Source organism: Hyperoodon ampullatus (assembly GCF_949752795.1).
Source record: "Hyperoodon ampullatus genome assembly, chromosome: 3".
Classification (NCBI taxonomy): Eukaryota; Metazoa; Chordata; class Mammalia; order Artiodactyla; family Ziphiidae; genus Hyperoodon; species Hyperoodon ampullatus.
The window spans coordinates 41,229,228-41,247,245 of NC_136916.1; the positions used below are offsets into that span (position 1 = coordinate 41,229,228).

At 38.7% G+C, this 18,018-nt stretch overlaps 1 protein-coding gene across 1 annotated transcript in view; it reads right to left on the reverse strand.

Moving 5' to 3' along the window:
* The window catches only part of AGBL1 (AGBL carboxypeptidase 1), a gene marked incomplete at both ends in the record, with an annotated part of 599,032 nt that overhangs the window by 91,101 nt on the left and 489,913 nt on the right, over positions 1–18,018 (reverse strand). The window contains one exon of the mRNA XM_079699372.1: positions 14,921–15,097. Within this exon, the coding sequence (XP_079555498.1) occupies positions 14,921–15,097 (177 nt within the window). The remainder of the gene's footprint in view (positions 1–14,920; positions 15,098–18,018) is intronic.

Genomic DNA, 18,018 nt, shown 5'->3' on the forward strand with positions numbered 1-18,018 from the left:
GTGGTTTTGACCCACAAGGGGACAACTGGCAATGTCTGGATACATTTTTGGTTGTCACAACTAGAATCTGTTACAGGCATCTAGTGGGAAAGGCCAGGGATGCTGCTAAACATCCTACAATGCACAGGACAGCCCCTCGACAAAGAATAACCCAGCCCTAAGTGTCAGTAGTACTGAGGCTGAGAAACTCTGAGCTAGAGAGATTGCTGCCTCAGTAATCTGTCTAATGTCTCACGCTAACATATATCCAGAATCATTTCCTAAGAAACTCATAATCCAAATTAAACTCATATCCTGTGTCCTTGATGAAGCCTTCTGGTTTCCATTTCACCACTTTCTTTGGCAATCTCTTTAATGTTTCCTGAGACTACAAATGGTCTTATTTCTGTGCCAATGTTGAGCCAGTGAGGAGGTATCTATATCAAGGAGATTTGGGGGGAGAAATATTTTATTTCTGGATTATATTTTGGGGTTGATCATGAACAGCTGTACTCAACCCATTCATGAGTGACGGAGGAGAGTCTGAGGAGTGTTAGGACACAAAAATTGATTTGTTATGGTAACTGGCAATGCTTTTCAGTGGTAAATGAGATTTCAATTGAATGATAAAATGATGATCCAATCTGGAAGTCAACCTTATGGTTGTTTCAATGGCCTCTTTTAGGACATCATTTCACAAAAGCTAAAAAAATAAATTGACAAACAATCCTATGAATTCCTTTCTATGACAATATATCTGAATGAGAAAACGTAAGAAATGTTGCCACTTGATCTTCCCATTAGCTGGTCTGGGGGAAAAAAAGTAAGAAGGAGCCTATCAAAATTGTGAGATGCAAGAATTTGAGAATTTTTTAAAAAATAAAAGTGGTCATTATATTTCTATTCTGCCTTCCCTCCTATGCCGAGTTGACTGTGCATTCAGCTTAAATGTGCTATATACATGGTTAAATTAAAAAGCCCAAGTGGAAATACAACTTCTCACTCTGACCATAAGCAAGGAGTCAAGGCCAAGCCAGGTTTTAACTTGGTAAAGATATTTTGTAATATCCAATTAAACAAGTTTTTTTTAAGCACTTAGACCTAGAAATTCTGCTTTGGAACTCTAAACTATTAGTTGAAAATATTGGTGGTGAGTAGGGAAAAGTTTATAGATTAATATCTTCTTCTTAGAGTTGCATAAAACAGCCAAAATTTTGGAAGCAAACTAAATGTCTAACAATTCTAAGTAAATTGTAGTGTAATAGATGTAATATTGGAAAAAATGCAGTTGTTAGAAGCACGATGTTTTCAGAGAAATGTGGGAAATTCTTATGATACAATGTTAATTAAAAATAAATAATTCACAAATATATGTACTGATTGATAACAAGTCCGTAAATATGTGCATATGATCAAAGTCTAGAAAGAAATATCAAAGTGACAAAACAAATGGAAGACATAGACACAGGTTCATATATTTATGAGCCATACTACTTTTCTTATTTTGTTCCCGTAAACTTTTCTATAATATGGTTAGAAAAAAAAAAAAGTATATATAGTTAAATTTGACCCAGGGCTCTTTTCTTCAGTCAAAATAATACCAAACATATAGATTTACATTAGGAAGTTAGTAGCAATAAGGAAAACTATACTAAGAATTTTGGAGTATATAGAGGAATAAACATTAGAATCTAAATTAAGCCACAATGAGGGTAAGGTCAGTGGTGTTGAAGCAGTAATGAGTGTATGTTAGAAAGTTTCTCATAAAGTCAATACAGCAATTTCGCATTCTTTTCCATTAATAGTCTGATCACAAGATCAAGAACTTCACAAAGGGAATTGGCTATAGAGTTTATCCATCAAGCCAAACTCTGTTTCTTTAGTTTCTTTTGTAATATCCAAAGTAGTAGTGAGTTCCCTTGCCTATGTATATGATCATCCTTTCTCTCTCACACATGCCCACAAGATGATTTCCCTTCCTACATTTCCTATCTTGAATCCAGTCCAGAAACCCGGGAGTCATCCTAGAGTCTTCCCACTTCTTCACCCCTCACTACCTCATTCAGCCGATTATCAGCTCTGGTCAAGTCCACCTCCTGAATATTTCTTGAATTTGTCTCTCCTGTTTGTTTCCAAGACCTCTGCCCTCCTTCCAGCCATGGACGGTTACAATAGCCTGACTAGTCTCCCTGTCCCCAGTCCCAGTCAGCACACAGCTGTTAAAGAACAGATATGATCCCATTACTTCTCTTCTTAAATCATACTGATGGACACCTTTTATCTTTGAAAGTAAACTCAAACTTTACTTTGAAAGTAAAACTACCTGACCACTGCATACTTCTACTACAATTCTCCCTTAAGTGTCTGAAAATCAAGTCATATTACTGAATGGAACACATTTTTCTCAGCGCAATTAGACCGAGTTAGAGAAAGCAGAAATATCAGCTTTCTCATTCTAAGCATTATGATAATTTTAATGCAATTGAATATCATATTCACATTTTTAACAGTCATAGTTCATATTTTAATCATATTACATTACCAGTAAGTAAAATCCCTAAATATTTTTTTATAAACTTTCTTGTACTGGAGTGATTTCTTTTGGTTTTAACCAAATGCTGGACTTCCCAATTATCCATGTTAAGTTCCTCTTTTGATATTATGCCCAAGATTCCATTTTGCTAAGATCTTTTTAGACACAAATTTTGCCCTGTAACTCAATAACTGCTTATCCCAGCTTTGTGACACCTGAAAATTTCTTCAAAGTGAGGCAACATGGTATAATTAAAGAACACAGGATTTAGTGTATTCTAATTCTAATTAGAACACAGCCTAAATTCTAATTCCACCACTGACAAGTTATCAAGCACTTGGAATGCCACTTAAATTTTCTTCATCTTTGTTTTCATGTCAGTAGGTTGAGTCTAGCAATATATAAGGGAGGTGACCTCACCTTCCCCTTGAAAACTCTTCCCTGAGACCCATTGGGCTGTTCAAGTCTTTTGAGCATGAGCCACCTGTTCTCCTTACTTGGCTCCTGCAGTAAACCTTTATCTGCTCTCTATCTATATAGGGTTGGCCAAAATGTTCATTCTGGGTTTTTCCATAAGATGTTCCAAAAAACCTGAACGAACTTTTTGGCCAACCTGAAAAAATATATATATAATATATATAATATATATTATAAAATATATATTATATATATATTATATATATATATTTTATATATATATATATATATATATATTTTTTTTTTTTTTTGCGGTACGTGGGCCTCTCACTGTTGTGGCCTCTCCCGTTGCGGAGCACAGACTCCGGACGCGCAGGCCCAGCGGCCATGGCTCATGGGCCCAGCCGCTCCGCGGCATACGGGATCCTCCCGGACTGGGGCATGAACCCGTGTCCCCTGCATCAGCAGGCAGACTCTCAACCACTGCGCCACCAGGGAAGTCCTATATTTTATATATATCTAAATATATATATGTGTGTGTGTGTGTACATATACATATATTTATTATATTTATTACACTTATATATTATATATATTATATATATTTATGGGAGAAGTTAGTTAGGAGGATGACAGTGAAGACAAAGATTAGTTAGTATTTTGTGTCTACTAAGCGCTTTACATACAAATATGCTGAAGAAGGTATAATCATTATCTCCGTTTTTCTGATGAGTACACTAAAGGTTAAAAGGAATAAATAATGCACCCAAAAAACAATCAATACATGATGGAGCTAGTGTATAGACATGCTAAAGGCCATGTGAATGTAATTATCTTCTTTCTTTTGTCTGAGTCATCCATTGTTAAACAGACAATTGTTTATTTCATCAGTCCTCTACGGATGGGAATTAAGGTTGTTTCCATTTTCTCACTATTAACAAGTAGTGATATCCTCGTATGTGGTATCTTTGTGCACTTCTGGAATTAAATTTCTGGAAGTGAAACTTTAGGATCAAAGGTTATGAATATTTTTATTGAATATTGTCAATTTGTATTTTATAATGTTTATGATTGAAAATATAAAAAGATTTTCTTGGGAATTATATAGGACATATCTTAGGTGCCTCCTCAGATTCCATTGGTGACATGAGCTGCTGGACCCTCAGTAGTGAGCAAACTTTGCCTTAAGTGCCCCCAGGTCTGTTTGGGCCCTCACAGCTCCACACCCTGGGGTGGACCAGTTACATTCCTAGGAGAACTTCCTTCACTGCTGCTACTATACAGCCAGGCCCACCAGCCTCACACCCTGAATTTCTGGCTTCTCTCACCATCTCTGGACTTGTATGAGTGGCTGCAAAGAGGGCCACATGGTTCAACTCTCTGGGCTCACACTTTGACTAATGGGAAACAGGAAGGGGAGCTGTGTGCAGCAGGCAGATAAATCTCTCCTTCTTCCTTCTCCACAACCCCTCTGGGAAATTGTTCTGCACAAGCCTATCCAGACGCACCCCACATAGCTGAGCAAACCTACCTGCCTGCTTTGACCAGAAATGCAACACTTTGCATTACTTTCCATCTCATTCCTGGCTCACATTTCTTATCTCCCACTTTCATTTTCTCTCACACTTGGTCTACGGTGGTTTTCTGGCTCTCTGAGATAATAAAGTTTATGAAAGTGTTTTACAAATTATAAACGACTATGCAAAGGGAGGGTATTTTTATTGCTGTGATTTTTATTGCTTTCAGGAATACTTGGGGGTATACAGAAATTCATTTCATAAAATAATCAAGATTACCCTTATTTACATTCCATCATTTATTATCAGTCTAAAAAGGATTTTGAGATATTTTTGATCTTTCTGATTTGACGTGTGCCTTTAGGGAGGTGTAGTAAACTATGAGCTCCATAGAAACACCTGCAGAACATTTCAGGTGCTTCCTGAAGGCAGGCGTGCTAGAGAAAGGAGTAGGATATTATACTTGAGTGCTCCAGTGTACCCGGGTCTAGCCTAATGCACACCCCCAGCATGGAATTCCATGGAGATTTAGAAATATGAAATGAGAAAAAAGTAGCATGAAAGGAAACTAGGATGAAAGAAAAGTCAAGCACTCCCTGACCCTACCCTACTTTCAAACTATTATCTTCTACCTTGTCACATAAGTTATCCTCCCCAATTTCACAAAAAATTAACTTGTGGATAATTTATATTCAACTCAACCAAAATTGAAGGAAGGCCTAAATTATCTCCTTCTGTGTTCCCTTATAGCACCCAGTTGTTTTATATTACTCTCTGTTGTTATTGCTTACTTAATTAACTTCCTTTCTGGCTGGACTATAAACTCTGGGAGGGTAGGAAGCTGTCAGTTCCACTCTCTGTCATATTCTTAGCACCTAACATACTGTCTGGATTTTTTTAAATGCTTATTGAATGATGAATGAAAGAAAGAAAGAATGAATGAAGAATGAAGATGAATTGACCATGTATTTGACTTTGGCTAAGTGTTTTTAGTTTTCTATATATATCCCCAAGTCCCAAACTTCAGCTTAAAACAAAGTAGATACCTAATAAATATGTGTTAAGTAATTGATGAAACAATGATAAATTTATATAAAAATATCTAATGCCTACCTTCTGACAACACGGTTCAAAGTATTCTAAAATGTTCTCTTCTCATTTACATTCAGGGAACGCAGGTGTATAAAGAGAATCACTGCTTAGTTTTATAAATAGAAATTTCTGAGGCTGCTCCATTGAAGTGAAGTCATGGTAGAGAATATCAAAAAACTGGCTGGAGGAACAGAACCATTACCTGCCCCTCCTAGTCAAGGAGGGTACTGTGGTCTGGGGTCCACTCCATTTCGTAGAGAATGCCCTGTGGATAATACTTTCATAGCCTGAACCCTCCCTTCTCAGCACATTTATAAGGAGATGCTAGTCCAAAGAACTCAGTCATGTACCAAGAACCAAAGAAATGCATCTCGGGCTTGGCCAATCCTTTTCCTCTATGTTACAAGCTAAAAACAAACAAACAAACAAAAAAAAAAAACGCAAAATGAAAACAAAACCAAAAAAAACCCTATATTAAATGAATCCTTTCTTTGGTTTTATAGCTGCTCCCTTAGGGCATCTGGCTTATTGCATTTACATTAATCACATGAAGAGAGTAAGATTTAGAGATAAACCATCTTTTCTTCTCCCTTGTCCTTTGAAGCCAAATTATTTTTAATGAACAGAGGTCATCAGAGGCTCACTGGATTATCCCACGTGCCAGATGTTGTTCTTATTTTTGATACAATAAACCATTTTCTACAACGGGCATATAAAATTCACTGCTCCCAGGGTTTTAGAAATCCCAGGAAAGGCCCCTGCTGGCAATCTTATTAGCATCTCTGCCTCTTGATTTTTATTTAATTCCTTTTAACATTTTATCATAATGCTGACAGACTTTTTGGAATGGAGGGCTACAGAATGAGGACAATATTTCACTACATCATTAAGCCTGCAGTAGGTTAATAAATGGCTCATCATGTGCTTTGAGATATACAAAGAGGTTAAAAAACAAAAACAAAAACGGAACACTAAGGCAACACTTGTTGAATCACAGTTAATAAGAAAAAGGGGACTGACATGAATGATTCAAATAGAGGTTCATACTAAAATGATACCTTAGCATCTGGATTTCATATTTGTATCAACAAAGGACTGAAGCTGCATTTCAATGGTAAAGCAGGCGTTTGGGAAATGGTCCTCTTTTCTAAGCCCTAGAATGGGGACGGTTGTTAAAGAATAGAGATGCAGGGGGAAAAAACAACAAACTCATCTAGCATTAAAATGTTGCCACGGATCAACAAAAGGTCTCATATTGGGGATTACTTTCACCTTTTAAATCACATCCACATACAGCATCTCAGTCTAGCGCACAAAAATTCTGGGAACTATGTCCTTGCCTACCAGAAAAGTTAAAACTCCCTAACTTTTCCCTTTCTTCACCCCTAATCCTTTCTCACCTCCCTGCCGACCAAGGATGCTCTAAATCAGTGCTTTCCTGGGAACACGGATCACCTGGGGATCCTATTACAATGCATATCCTGAAGCAATAGGTAGGGCCTGAGACTCTGCATAGATCCCAGGTGAAGCTGAGGCAGCTGCTCCTCAGTCTAAATGACCACCTGTGAGAAGCAACATCCTGAAAAGATTAGTGTCCTATGTGCAATCACAGAAGATTTAGACTGAAGTTACTCCAATACACACTTAATGAGATGCATCACTGTTCTTGTGCTAATTGATAAGTAGAAGAAATAGCGATTCAGACTCTACTTGATTTTCACAAAGTCAAGCCAAGCACTTCTAGAGCTGATTTAAGAGCAGACACTGGGAAGCTGTGATGGGCCGTCTGGAGATCTTGGATTCAATAAACTAAAGCATGAGCTCTTAATCTTTTGGGTTGGTTGCCCACCCTTTAAAAATATCTTAAAAACTGTAGCCACTCTCCCCAGAAAAGTGTACACATAGGCAAAAGATTTTGTATATAATTATATCAGTTCCTAGACACTTTTGTTATACAGGCAATTTAAGAAACTTTAACCTGGTGGTGTCTCAGAAGCTAGAAAAACGAATGAACAAACAAAACCAAAAATGTCTTTCAACTCTCACTGGGATATTAGACATTTATTAAATACAACTTCTGTGGGAGAACTAAGTCAGTTACCTAAAAGTACAGATGAAACACACACACACACACACGCACACGCACACACCAAAAAAAAATTTTAAAGGTTGGGGGGAGGCAGAGAATTTGAGACTTTACAATAAAAGCCATGGAAAATTCTCCATAGGCCAGAGCAAATCAGGAGAAAGAGAACAAAAACAGAAACCACAAAAACTAGTTTCAAAACCATCTCGCCTTTTACCTCTGGGTATCCTGCCTCATCTCTCAGTGACTTAGAATGTGAATTTCCAGGGGTGCTTGATGAAATGCAGATTCCTGGGCCATCCCCCAGGTCAAATGGAGACATGGTTCAGAAATCTGCATTATATAAGATCCCTAGGTAGTTCTTACTCACATTAACATTTGAGAAATACTATTCCTCAGTTTACATTAATGAAATTAAGATACCCCCAACTCCCATTCAGAGCTCAGAAAGAGTTATATTCCAATATGAGGCTGCCCATAAAACAGGAAAATGACTTCCAAGCGAATAATGATCCAAAATATATTCTTGAGTTGTGCTTGTGATCAGAATAGGCTTTTAAATTCAGCAATTTTGGAGGAATTTAAATCTGTTTCCTGTCCTGTCTTCCACACCTCACTCTTCCCCTAGAAGCAGGCTCACAAATTCCCCTTCCCTTTCTCTAGAACCTCAGCTATTAATTGACTATTATATAGCTTAGACTGCATACGAAGTTTGATAGAATAAAGGGTAGATAATAGAGGAAACGTCTAGATAATACAGACAGAAGCTGTTTTGATATAGCTAAATTTATAAATACAGATATATGGATATCAGCCTCAGTAAAAGTCAAAGTCTATCATTCTCAACGCTGTCTTCATAGTAAAGTTAATAAAATCACAGATACCTAAACTCTAACCCCAAAGGTTCTAATTAAGAAGATCTGAGTAAGACAATTATAGATAAAAGTTGGAGTCTCAGTGTCTTTATTTAAAATGAAAAAAGAAAACAACCATTGAAAATTCTTATATACCATCAATAATGGTACAAACAATAAGTAAGTATGAGTGTTTATTATGAACATAATGATAAATGTTTTACAGGCAGTTGCTCACTCAGTCTTAACAGCATCTCCATAGGCAGGAATTGTGAGGAAACCACTACTACAACTAAAACTCATAGAGGTCAGGTCTCAAAGTGATGACTGCTAAGTGCAGAGCTCTCCCTGGAACTCTATGTCTGACACAGACACCCACACTAAACAATAAACCGTACTTCCTGTATAAATCTATGGAGAACTGTTGGTAGGTACATATGTTTGTGCATACATGTGTGATACACACATATAAAATGTGTGTGTGGTCAAAGAATGTGTGTGTAGACCCTGGCAGAAGGGCAATTTTGCAACTTGGGACATTTGAGGAAGAGAAGTGTCCTCAAATAAAGACTGGTCAAGTCCAAAGAGCTGTGTGAGAGCAATAGCTCTCTAAGGGGAAAAGGAGAGATGTCACTAGGAAGTGAAATGAGTGTAGGAAACAGTGTAGGAACTTGCCTAATTCAAACTTCAATAGGTTGTTTCACTGAAGACCAGCTCCGCTCGCTCCCCCCATTTTCCCTGCTGCTAGAAAGCCTCTACTTGATAGTATTACATTCCTCCAATCCTTCTTTGTTTACTCTGGAAAGGTCAAAAAAGAAACAGGTCAAGTTGGATGAAGGGGTGTGACAAGATGGGATGGATGAACAAAGCCTCCTGACAACTAGCTAATTGGTGCTAAAAGCAGAGCACATTCTCCTTGGAAAAACCACATACCCAGCAGTGGCTGCAGAAGATTTTTAGGGGTTTCAGAATCATGCCAGTTAACCCTGATCTAGGTAGCCCATAAGCCCCATGGATACCCAAATAGGCAGCTTATTTCAAACATAATTTACCAGAGACTATGCCCATTTCTCAGCTCTAATTATGCATTCTTATTAGAGTCAAGAAACCCCTTGTTGCAGATTTACTTAGTGGTAGCCAAAAGCAGAAGCTGGGTCTCCTGTTTCCAAAGCCCAGGGCTCCTTTCACCAATGACATTCAACTAGGCAGAAAACAGGGGCAGGAGGGGTCAGATGTGCCTGTATTCAAACCCTGGTTCTAAAATTTACTAGCCATGTGGCACTGAGTAAGTTATTTAACCTCTCTGCCTAAGTATCCCAATTTGTAAAATAAGGATGATGATGATGATGATAAAAACAACTTTGCAGTTTTTTGTCCTGTGGTAGCAAAAAATGGAATAAGTTTATAGCTGCAAAAGGTTTAACACACAGTAAATACCATAGACGTATTTGTTACTATTGCTTATTTAGGGGCACTGCATGTTATAATACTCAAGCAGCGCTAATCAGCATTCATTAATTACGGCATGACTCTCCAATTTGTCTTCCAAAATGTTCCAAGAAAATCTAAACTTCTTAATTTCTTGATCATGAGGTAGAGAGAAAACAAGAGTAGTTATCATTTGTTTGGGGATTCACAGCACAGAAATATGGAGACAGAAATAAAAACCTCTTTTTGGTTCTTGGATCTAAATGTTCTGTACTTTCTTGCCTGGACCAGAGTACTAGGTTGAATAGGTCTCCCCAAAATTAGTGTCCTTCCAAGAACTTCATAATTTGACCTTATTCGGAAGTAGGGGTGTTGAAGATATAATTAGTTAAGATGAGGCCATACTGGAATAGGTGGGTCCCAAATGCAATATGACTGGTGTCCTTATAAGAAGAGGAGAGAAGACACAGAGACAGAGGCAGACAAGTGGAGATGGCCATGTGATGACAAAGGGAAGGGATTGGAGTGATGCATCTACAAGCCAGGACACATCAGAAGCTAAGAGAAAGCCCTGGACCAGATTCTCCCCTAGAGCCTTTAGAGAGTATGTGGTGCTACCAACACCTTAATGTTGGACTTCTAGCCTCCAGAACCATTACAGAGTAATTTTAAGCCACCTAATTTGTGGTAATTTGTATGGTAGCCGTGGGAAACTAATACACTCAATCTCTCTTCTGGACCACAACAGCAGTAGAGCACCAGTGCAAGAGGCCCTGTACCTAGCTGCAGTCTCTCATTCTGTGTGGGCCGTGTTCCCAAAACAGCTAAGGGGAGCAGAATGTGAATGAGAGGGCACCGGGAGGCTTGAAAGCCAAGTTGAGATGATTTAATTTCTTCTATGAATTTGTCCCTATCAAACCATCTTTAATAGCTCAAGTGCTTAGTTCCAACATTTATGTTTTCTAAGTTAAGCCTTTGTGAAATACTGTTATAATTTGTTTTGCAGAAGGGTTTTGGGGGAGCTCTCACCATAACAACACCTATGAGTGGTGAGGAAAGCAGAATTGGGCAGAGGAGGAGGTTGAACCTCAGTGCAATTGCAACAGAGGTCCCCACCGATCCTACAGGGAGTTCTGGAGCTGGAATGGCACCCACTTTGGAGTTTTCCCAACTAAGGCTAGGAGGCCAGGCCATTGTAACCCCATATAGACCAGCCATTGGATGCAGGCTCACACAGAGGAGCCATGGCTTTGGTCAAGGCAGTTTCTGCCAGCTACAAGTAATTTCTGGTGATGGACACAGCTGTGAGCCACTGGGGAAATGAGCACCTCTTCAGGGGGATCTAGGAGGTACATCCCAGCATCTCTCACATGCACGGCGGATGTCTTCCTTTCTAATCATCATCTGTTATTAGAATGTGGCCATGTGAAATTCCACACCTGGACTGGAGTCACCTTACTCGGGGAAAGAATCCATTAGATGCTCTCAAATCATGTATATAGTGACCGGCCTAAGAGGTCTCAGAGTTGCATTCTTACTCATTTCTCTCTCTCACCCATGTATTTTCCATTTCCACCAATTACAGCAACTCTTAAAAATCTCCATTTTAGAATGGCTTCTAGTCATATTTGGACCATGGTGATTTCTTCTCCTTTTTCTAATTATCCATGGACAGAGGAAAATCATCTGACCCTACCCGGAAATCACCATTCATTTGCTCACTTATCCATTCAGTCATTGGTCAGTCAACACAGATACCTAACAACTATTCTATACTAAAGAAGGCACTGAGTACAGAAAAATGAATGAGGAGATTGTCAAAGGCCTTACACGTCAAGATGAGGAGTTGGATTTTCTCTAGACATAATGAGGGTTATGGGCAGTACTTGACTTGAATAGGTTTGGGTTACTGAAAGATCCGTCTGTTGGTGGTAAAGAGGATGGATTGCTTGAGGGTCCACAATACAAGGCAAGCAGTTGCAGGTAGAGAATATTAACACCCAGTTGAGTCACTCTTCAAACCTCAGCTGAGTCACCCATCTTCTGTCCTTCCTCTAAGACCCTCTTTGCCGTCCCATGAGTCAGCAGCACTGTCAAGGAGCATGTTAACAGCCTGCTTGGGTGGCAGCTTTTACATTATCCTCCTAAGCCACAAGCAGCCCACGGGAGCCAGTCACATGCCTTCGCATGTGCAAACACACCATGCATGTGACTCCAGGTCGCAAACACTCAACTCAGTGCGAAGCACACAGCTGTCCACGTAGAGTCTGAAAAATGACTCTAAAAAATGAGCCCCCAAAGGACACATCATTCCATTTTGGCTTTTCCCTTCAACAGCCTCCAAAGCTTTGGGCCAGTCCCTAATACAGAAAGTAAATCTCTCAGCAGATGGGACTTGCACATTAAACACAAATTATGGATCAAAGCATATAACCTAGCAGTAGAGACTATATCTTCCAAACAACAAAAGCTGAGAAGTTTTTTTTTTTTAATTAGCCAACTATAGACTGGAAAACAGAAGGGAAAATATCATATTAACAATAATTATTTGAAGTTGATAGCTTATATTCTTTAATGCAGTTCCAACATAAATGTCACTGTAAGAAATGCTATTTCATTTCAGTACTAACAGATCAGGTACTTAGTGTGCTGGGAGAAATGATCGGAACTACGTTAAAGCTGCATTAACCAGAGAAACTGCAAAAATGTTTATATTCTTGTGAAGGCAGGAAGGAATGCCCCTCGTGGGTATATTTAAGTATTTTCCATCTTTTGTATAAATGGTAATGCTAAACAAAAAATGGAAAGATGACCTTAGAATAATAACCTCAGGACCCAACTGGGACTCAGCTTCTCAATGTACAAAAATCATTTGCAGTATGTTGAGGATGGAAATTTCTATACTGCTTTATAGCTTGTAGTCTTCATTATATACCTCAAACAAAAATCACCAAAACATCCAACTCTGGGCTGGTTTCATTTCCCCAGGGTGCCCCTCCAACCCCCATATATAAAATTACTCACCATCCTCTTGGTCACTGTCTGCAATTCTGCTCAGTTACTCGACAATGTTTGTAAGGAGAGAAAAACAAAGGGAAGGGGAAAACCTATCCGGTTCAGAGAGGTGTTTCATATAGAGAATAGGATTTTTAAAGCAAAGCCAGATCTGGCACTGTTAGGGCTTTTCTCTAGTCAGTTTCTTCTCCATTCTTCCTTATAGAGACCCCATGCAAAGGCCATGTGGAAAATTTCCCAGGGCAAATGCTGAGCCCATATCTGAAAGCTGTCCCACTGGACAAGCCTCTTTCACTGTCATTTCCAACAGCCAGTATGTATGTTGCATGGAAGACGAAGAGTTGGTGAGGGCCTGAACCTATGAGTCATTTAGTTTTCAAATGACAGCTTCAAGGGCCTTTGAGTGTCTGATTGATTTACTGTGAATGGCACTGATACTTATGTGACTAGAAGCTGTTAGCCTGAATTGGTGCTTGGAGAAACAAAGTCAATGAAAGTCACAAATCCAGTAAATCTGTGAGGGATGTGTGGCGTTGTCTCCAAGAAGCATACAGCTAGAGAGGCACAAGTCTATAGCCATAAGGTCTTAGAGTCACAATATTCCAGGCTTATTTTTTTTCCAGTCCTATGGGTTTTGAATGTCAAGAGAATGAACAGATTCCTGATGATATAACCTCCAATTATATTTGTATACGTATTTTCTTTTGGCCTTTACAAAAATTTTGTCTAGTAGGAAGGAGACGAATCCTTATTAATATCTGCGTTTGATATATGAAATGTATAGGTTCAATAGAGGTAAGCACTTTGCAGCACGGCTGGTAAGTGGAAGAGTGAGGTCTTTGGATGCCCAATCCCATGTCTCTCCAACAAGCTCACTCTTCTTACTCTGCATTGGATTAATGTGGATAAATATGGATTAATTCAGTCTAACAGTTTATTAATTCAGTAATAAAAACAATTCTTTCAAGCCACTGTGTAGACAAACTAACTGGCTATTTAACAGAATTAATAGGTCAAAATGGGTGGTTCAGTAACCCTGTGTCGAAAAATCTCTTGGACCAGGTGGGAAGTTAGATAATGTTTATCACCTGTCACTCCCTGGACTGCCTTTGATAGTTAACAGATTTCCGCAAGCGCCAGATTATGGAGATGCCAAGCACTTCCTAGCAGTTCCAGGAAAGTATCAAAGCCAACACAATGAGCTTTAAGGCTGGTGAGGTCCAGGTATTCTTGAGGTTGAATAGAAGTCACCAAGGAGTAGTCTGTCAGTTTGCCTAATGAATTTAAAAGAGTCTATTACCCTGGCACTGTCACAATGTCCCTTATTTATGCTCCTCTAGTGAGGGAGTGGGACAAGCAGCTAGAACAGCCCACTGTAAGAGCTAATATAACTGTAGAAAGAAAACGATTTATATGAGCCATTTCCCTCGATGTTAGAACTTGAGTCCTAGCCCCACTCATCTTGGGGAGACCCACGTCATGCACATGCTTCTGTTTGCTCTGGTGATAGCAGGATAACAGAGAGCCGCTAATTTAGATAAGCACAGAAGACAGAGAAACACAATCTACGTCTTGATAATATCTACATGCTGACCTATGTCTTTTTTACGATGTATAGGGGACTGGTCCCAGTTGTTGCAAAAGGAAAGAAAATGTTCTCATGCATAAAACAGGGCCAGGCAGAGGTTCCATAAAAGCCGGGGTGGGGGGGTGCCTGTCTGAGGGAGGCTCCCCTGACACTTGCTGGCGAGGGCAGATGATTGAGAAACCAAATCAGCAGGCATGCACAAATTGCTTCCAGGATCAACGCAGATTGTGCTGCCAGGGAAGACAATCACTGAACTAGTTTTTCGGCAAGATCAGGGAGCTGGGCCAGACTCTACCTAGAGACTCCTTCCTCTTTCAGGCTAGAGAGCAGGAACAAGAGGTGTGTGATAGCTCCGCATCACAGTGTACTGCTGCCAGACAGAAAGCATGGATATTTCGCAGCCTCACATACCTGATAGGGGCCCTGGTTGCAGCCACAGTAGCTGCTCTCCATGGTGTAGCTTCTGGACACCCCCATCTCTCTCCACACCACTACCCGTGCTGTGGAGGCTCGGGATTTCTCCACGAGGAAGCTGCAGCTGCTTAAGGTGAATGCTGGTGCTAGTTTATCAAGGATTTTGGGAAGAGTCTACAATTAAAAAAAATCAAATTATGATGAGTTGCCGGTGATTGGGGCTATGCATCATAAAAAACAACTTCTCAGTATGTATTAAGCATCTCAATACATTAAACACTTAATATGTGCAACTATAAATCTTCTATCTATCCTGAGTAATGGACACCAATTTTTTTTAATACTTTTAAAGATGAGGAAACTGAGGCTTAGAAAAGTTAGAAAGAAATAGTTCAAGTCCAACTACAAAGTGACTGGAATGGGATCCAAATGCCAATATGGCCAACTCCAAAGAGTATGATCTTTCAATCCCATCTTCCTGCATCACAGTGGACCAAGGTTGCAACATACATTCAGCCTCATACATTGCTGAGTTGAGTCTCATGGAAAGCCACAGACTTCACAGGGAACTGAAATTTAGAGAGTAGCTCCATCAAGCCTCACTGTTTTCTAGCTGAACTTTCCTTATCTCAGACATACAGGCCATTGATGATTCTTGAGCAGGAGCACATATTGTTTCCTGAGGGACTGGAACTGCCAAAATGAACACTTCAGTCTCATTCTCTGATCCATAAATCTGAAGCTGGACCAATTATAAAACTTCTAAAAATTCACACTCTCTGGATTCATATATACCATCTTTTCCTAGGGTAGAAAAGCTTTATGTGAGATCACTTAATTTCCATTTAGAAGGCATCAGTAGACCCTTGCCACTCTCCGATTGACAGAGAGGGGACTTCTAGTCACTGGACCCTTCCATCCCCCAAAGATGATGTCTCAGAGTTGAAAGTACACCAAGTCTTTGGGACAGCTGAAATACTACACTTAGCTCAGAACTTCTGTGACATGAACGAGAAGGGTTCTCTCACTTCAGTGTTGACAGAATCTCCAAAAACCAGAACATAATATAAAACTATATACATTAGATAAGAAACAGTATAGCATCGGGTCTTTGGACAAATTATAGGGACAAGATGGAGAAGCAGAACAAATTGATGAGAACATAAATTAAGGAATTATTGTTAAGGAAATGCAGTTTTGTTCATTTCTAGAACATAGAGCAAATCTTTTAATATTGTATCTGTGGTTCTTACTGTCATGTTTAACATAACCATTAACTATATTAATATAAGGATTAATATAATTATTATATGATATATGATATAAATATATATTAATGTAATTATTAACATAACCTACTATGAGCTCTAAGTTCTTACATAGCCTCCAGACCTAAAGCATCATAATTTTAAGGGAAATGAAATGCTAATGTTATCCTCAGAGTTTCTCCAATTGCCTCCTAATTGATTTTATCTATCCACTCTTGTCCCTCTCTCCCTGCGATCCCTCTCCCCATTTTTCTCCTTCAGAGTACTCATCACAATTACAGTTAAATTATTGTGTCTGTAATTTGTTGTTTATTTTCTATCTCCTCTGCAGCCTAGAAGTTTGTGTCTTGTTCACAGGAAAATCTCTGCACATGAATCTATGCTGCTTGTAGAGGGTACTTCATAACTATTCACTGAAATAAATGGAATCTGCTAGTCCAGGCCTTTAGAGAACTGCTTAAACAGACATAAATAGAATATATATATATATATATATATATATAAGTAAATATATATATTTTTTAGTTGCTATATATATATATATATAATATGATCAAGAATACATGAATGTAATTATAATTTATCAATGTTTTACCTTGTTGTGAAAACTTAATCTGACATAATTTAAATGATCTTTGCTTTCTTACTTAGGTGAACCTTGTTTTCTTAGCTAGTACGGCCCCTCTCCAAATAACCACACACTCAAATTAATGGCGTGCATCTTGGAGAGCTCTATGAGCTATGATCCCTTCACTGGAGCCTGGAGGAGGTGAGATTTACAAAGTGCAGTGGCAGTACCCTCTTACACCTCCATAGCGGCAATTTATCCATTCATTAAATAATGGGCTCCAAACTATCTCATTTACAGTAAAGTCCTCATTGCATTTCCCTTTTGATTTCACACAAATACATCTATGTCAGAGTGAGCAATGAAGATGATAATAGCTGTGATAACTGGAGGTTGTTTGTTTGTTACGTTTTGTTTTGTAAATGAATAGGAAATTGATGAACTCTACATATGAATTGATCCACTGGAGACCTGCTTCAATGTTTCCTGGGGTCGCCCGGTTTGGGTGGGGCAAGAAGGCTTGGGACATTCAACTCTTCCCCTGACACTTGCTCTGTACCTTAAACTTAATTTCAGTTTCCCAAATATTAAGATTATAATAGATATCTTTTCACTGAATGCTTACTATGTATTTTGCATGCATTAATTCATTTAATCATCACAAGTCTTTGGGGTAAGCTTTATTATTATCTATGAATATTGTTAACTTTCTTTTGGAAAAAGAGAGCTAAAACTCATGGTGACTCTATATTTAAGATTGGATAGTATAGATTCTTTTAGTTTAAGATGTACCACTCATAATAGATAATTTTATAAAGGTCATCATGACCTGCCCAGATGAAAGTTTTAATTTACTAAACTAGTTTCCTAAGTAAGATAAAGCAGTTAAGCTTCTTGAGGTTTACTGCCAGTACTCTAGCTGAGCCTTAGTGTAAACAGGACATTAAGGACACTGAGGATAAGCTGTTGGTTCAGCTTTAATAGCCTTGGGGGAACTCTACTGATCAGTAGCAGTCATGCTTCTAATAGACATGAATGAAGAGGGTGAAAAAAAATTCAGGACACAGGGGAAGTAATTCCAGGTGAAATAGTAGGTGAAATAGGTGGGTTTTTACCTCTTTTAATACTCACTAACCCTGTAAATGAAGGTATTTCACACACAGTAAATTCATATATCCAGAAAAATAAGGGATTTAGAAGAGGTTGGTAACATCATAACTGTGATATCGTGATTTGTAGTAAGAAATATATATTGGTTC